The 4,708-nt window shown below is 26.9% G+C and overlaps 2 protein-coding genes and 1 pseudogene across 2 annotated transcripts in view; all 3 read left to right on the forward strand.

Annotated features, from left to right (window-relative positions):
- Nucleotides 1-454: 454 nt before the first annotated feature.
- On the forward strand, nt 455-3,622 carry EHI_097470 (HEAT repeat domain containing protein; the record flags this gene model as incomplete). The annotated part of the gene is made up of 1 exon (XM_644327.2): nt 455-3,622. The coding sequence occupies one exon, from the start codon at nt 455-457 to the stop codon at nt 3,620-3,622; it is 3,168 nt and encodes a 1,055-aa protein (XP_649419.2).
- Nucleotides 3,623-3,802: 180 nt separating this feature from the next.
- On the forward strand, nt 3,803-4,372 carry EHI_097480 (annotated as a pseudogene).
- Nucleotides 4,373-4,694: 322 nt separating this feature from the next.
- Nucleotides 4,695-4,708, forward strand: part of EHI_097490 (uncharacterized protein) — a gene marked incomplete at both ends in the record, with an annotated part of 1,331 nt that continues 1,317 nt past the window's right edge. Inside the window, one exon of the mRNA XM_001914016.1 lies at nt 4,695-4,708. This exon is cut by the window's right edge and continues 1,035 nt beyond it. Within this exon, the coding sequence (XP_001914051.1) occupies nt 4,695-4,708 (14 nt within the window).

A 4,708-nucleotide genomic window follows, 5' to 3' on the forward strand; every position in this document is an offset into this window, starting at 1 on the left:
TCTTTCTTTTTTCTTTATTCCTCTTCTCTCATTTTTTTCTCTTCTTTCTTCTTGTATTTCTATTATATAATATTCTCATTTTGTTTCTTCTTTATCTCTATTATATCTTCTTCTTTCTTATTTCTTTCATTCTTGTATCTTCTATTGTTTTCTTATTTTTCTTCTATCTCTTATATCATTCATTATTATTTCATCACTTTGTGGTGTTGTATTTATCACAAGACCTTTTTATTAATGTAAATTTTTTGTATTCAAAGTTATGTAATAAATAAGATAAAACAGTTTTTAAGATTAAATGAAAAGAAAATTGCATAAAAAAAATTTGTAAAACGTCAAAATAATGAAATGATGAAAGGGTTATAGTTATATTAAATAGTAAAAAAAAACAATACAAAATAAAAATAAATAATTGAAGGGTTAAAAAGGAAATGAATAAAAATAAAATTGTTAATTGATGAATATCACACCAGAACAGCTAGAACAAATTATATCTAATTTATTGGTACCAAATACAGAAGTAATTAGTCAAGCTACACAAACAATAGTACAATTATTAAAACATCCAGAAATTATTATGCCAATGATGAATATTTTAGTGAATCATCCAAGACCAGAATTAAGACAAATTACTGGAGTTTTATTAAGAAAGAAGATATCAGTTGTGTGGGCAAAATTAACACCAGAAATTCAAGAACAAATAGAAAATGCATTACTTCAAATTATAAATACAGAAAGTATTAAAATTATTTCTATTACAGTAGCACAGATTATTATTGTTATTGGTAAATTAACAATTCCAATTGGAAAATGGCCAGCATTATTAAATCAAGTATTACAATGGACACAAAGTCAAAATGAAATTCAAAAAGAAGTTGGATTTGGATTAATTATTGAATTGGCACAATATTATTTAAGATTAGGAACACCACAATTAATGAATGGATTATTCCAATTAGTTGGTAATACTCTTACAACATGTTCATCATTTAAAATTAGAGTTCTTGCAGTAAGAATTTTAGGAAGTCTTTATGATTTTGTAGATAATCCAAAAGACCTTGCACCTTATGAACAAGTTATTCCATTAGTTGTAAATTTGTTGAAGGAATGTCACCAAAAAGAATGTGATGAAGAATTTTCAGAAATTATTGATGTTATGTCTGACATTGTTGAAGGTTTTTGTAATATTCCAGAATTTGATGTAATTACACAAAGAATTACATCTCCAATTGCTGCTCTTTGTATTGAAGCAGCAAAATCAAAAGAAGTATCCCCAATAATTAGACAAGCATCTTTATTATTTTTAAATACTTTTGTTTGTGATGAATTAGAGTATTGTATTAAAAATGGTATTATTCCACCTATGGTAGAATTGTTGTTGTCTATTCTTTCAGAATATAATCCTTTAGATCCTACTGATGAAGAATCTCCTCATAGAATTTATGCTGGACAAGTTCTTTCTAATATGGCTGAAATTATTCCTTCTTCTGATTTCTTCCCTTTGTTTTGGCAAATTGCATCACAATTTGTTAATAACCCACTTCCTGGTGTTAGTTGTGCATTGTTAATGGCAATTAGTTCAATGACTTATACTTGTCCAATTTCTATTGATGAGGTTGGTGATGTTTTATCTCCATTTATTCTTCAAGCTCTTCAAAACCAAGATGTAACTGTAAGAGGTGCTGCATTAAAATGTATTGGTGATTTAGGAGAGTCAGGAGTGACTTTTGTTTTTATAAATTGTGTTCAATACCTTAAGGCATTAGTATTTATGACTAAAGACCCAGTCTCTTCAATTCAATCTGCTGCCTATTTTGATATTCATTTAATGATAGAAAAATTATCAATGAAAGAAATTGAACCTGTAGCTGGTGATATTTTATCTACATGTTTGAATTGCATTACAACAACATCAGATTTTGATACAAGAGATGCAGCATTATCTGCATTATCAGCAACAGTATTTATTGTTGGAAATAAAATATTACCATTTGCCCAAACACTACTTCAAATATCTCATAAAATGATTACTGCAGAAGTACATGAAGATATTGATATTTTACAAAGAGGAAGAGGATTAGAGTTACTTGCTTGTATTGCTAAGGCAATTGGAAAAGAACAATTTAGACCATATTTAAATGACTGTGTTGAAATTGTTAAAGCTTTGATAAGTATTCAACATTCATTTGAATATGAATTAAGACAATTTGCTTATATGGCACTTGTTGATTTGTTTTCTGTTTATGGAAGTGAATTAGCACCATTAATTCCTGGTATTATAGAAAAAGTTATTCACTCATTCCAATGTGAAGATGATTATGTAGATAAAAAAGATAATGAATTAGAAATTTCCTCAGAAGAAGAAGACGATGAAGAAGAAGAACGCCTTTCATTTTATAGTGGACTTCTTCTTGAAAAATCATCAGCTGTTACATTAGTATCAAAAATGTTTGAAACTGTTCCATTAGAAATGGAACAATATGTTCCATCTCTTTTAACATTTATTAATCAAATGTGTGTTGATGAAAGAACAGAAGTAGCAGAATCAGCATGTGAGGCTTTATGGACAGTTTTATATGTTCCACTTGCAAAAGAAAAGTTATACATTCCATTTGGACAAAATCCATATGGAAGTAATTTTGTAAAGAATATTAATGAAGATAGTATTGCTAAAGTTCATTTAAATATTAGTAATATGTCAGAGTCTCTTTCTAAAATATATAATGAAGTTATTAATACATATTTAATTGTGTGTGATCAAGCAGTAGATAGAGATGTTGTTATTATGTGTTTAAATAAATTAATTGATATATTTACATTATTAGGTAGAGTTGGAGCAGCAGCATGTTCTCAACAACTATCACAATTACTTATTAAAATCTTAACACAACAAACTCAATCTCAAGTTATTAATGCTGGTCAAGATAGTCAAGAAATCCATGAAGCTGAAAGTGACTTATTAGCTACTGCTAGTGATGTTATTATGATAATGTTTAAATTATTCGGTCAATCTATGAGTGATTACTTTGTTCAAATATTCCAAATCCTTAGTAGTATTGTTCAAAAACGAAATAATTCCATTACTAAAGCAACATCAATTGGTATTATTGCTGAATTCTTTAATTTTACTCATACATGTCCTGAATGTATTTCTGAACCAGCATTAACATTATTCTTGAATTGTATTTCAAATAAAAATGAAGACGTAAGTAGAAATGCTGTTTATGGATTGGGTATACTTGTTACTATTCTTGCTTCTACTCCTAAAAAACAAATAGCCATTAACGCTTCTCAACAAGCTCTTCAACTTATTGCCCAATTATTACCAACAATTAAACGACGTGGATTAATTGATAACTTTATTTCATGTGTTTGCCGTATATTAATGATTGAAGGCATTCCATTCCAACCACAAGCTATCCTTCCTCAATTATTAAATTTCCTTCCAATCATTTCTGACCATGAAGAAGAACAAATAGTTTATTCTACTTTTGCTCATTTCTACTCTACTATTCCTGAACTTCAACAACAAAAACCAGCTCTTGTTGAAGTTTTTAAGAAAGCTTTAACTGTTGAAGGAGTTTATGATACTACAAAACAACTTCTTCAACAATATCTTATGTAACTGTCAGTGCAATATTTTAGCTATGACTTAATTAAAAAACAAAAATAAAAAATAAATTTTGTTATTTTTTATAATTAAATAGAAAAAATTCTTTTGATAAAAAATAATTCAATATCTTTAAAAATAGAAATATTACAAAATCTCAAAACAAAGTGTTATTTGTTTTAAGCAAAAAAAAACTTGAGTCTATTAATGTTGTAGTGCTTGAAAGTAGTGTTGTTGGTTTTCAATCATTATGTAATTCTACTATAAAAAAGCAGAAGAAGCATATGACAAACCAACACTAGAAGATTTATATAAAAAGACTATAATTATTGGTACTGTTAATTTAAATGTCTTGACTTCTCAAAACAAATAGAGTATAACAGTTTAAAAGATAATTATATGAGAGAAAGAGATGGATTTACTTTAGTTTATTCTATAGTTAGCACTATCACATATAAATGATTCACTAAGTTAAAGGGAATAATTACTTAAAACACAGGCTTTGATGTTGTAAAGAGTTTTATTCTTATGATTCTTATTGGAAATAAATATGATTTAGAAAAAGAACGAAACGTTTCAGCCACGAGTGCACAACGTATTGAAGAAAATGAAAATTCCATATATAGAAGTTTCTGCAAAACACCAACATAAACCAATTGTCTGAGATTGTTATATGTAAAATAAAAAAGGATATTCACGAATTAAAAAATCCAACACATTAATAAATGTGTCAAAAATAAAAAAGAAAGAAGAAGTTTTATTATAATAATAAGAACCACCGTGAAAAACAAATACTCATGACTAATTTCTATTTATTTTTAGTTTAACAAAAGAATAAATTTCGTTTTATATAACTAAAATAGAATCAAAAATTCATTAAAAAAAAAATAACAAAAAAAGAAGGATAATTTAAAAGGAATTAAGAATAAAAATACAAAAAATAAAAAAATAACATTAATAAAAAATCATAACTCTTTAAGATCTTTAATAAATTGTAAATGTCAGAAGAATTGAAAATCAGTGTTGAATCATTAAGACCTGCACTGTTTGAAGGATGGGGAAAGAAACAAGGAGGATCTGTAAAGACATGGAAAAAAAGAT

This window comes from Entamoeba histolytica, genomic scaffold, assembly GCF_000208925.1.
Source record: "Entamoeba histolytica HM-1:IMSS scf_1104750517783 genomic scaffold, whole genome shotgun sequence".
NCBI lineage: Eukaryota > Evosea > Mastigamoebida > Endamoebidae > Entamoeba > Entamoeba histolytica.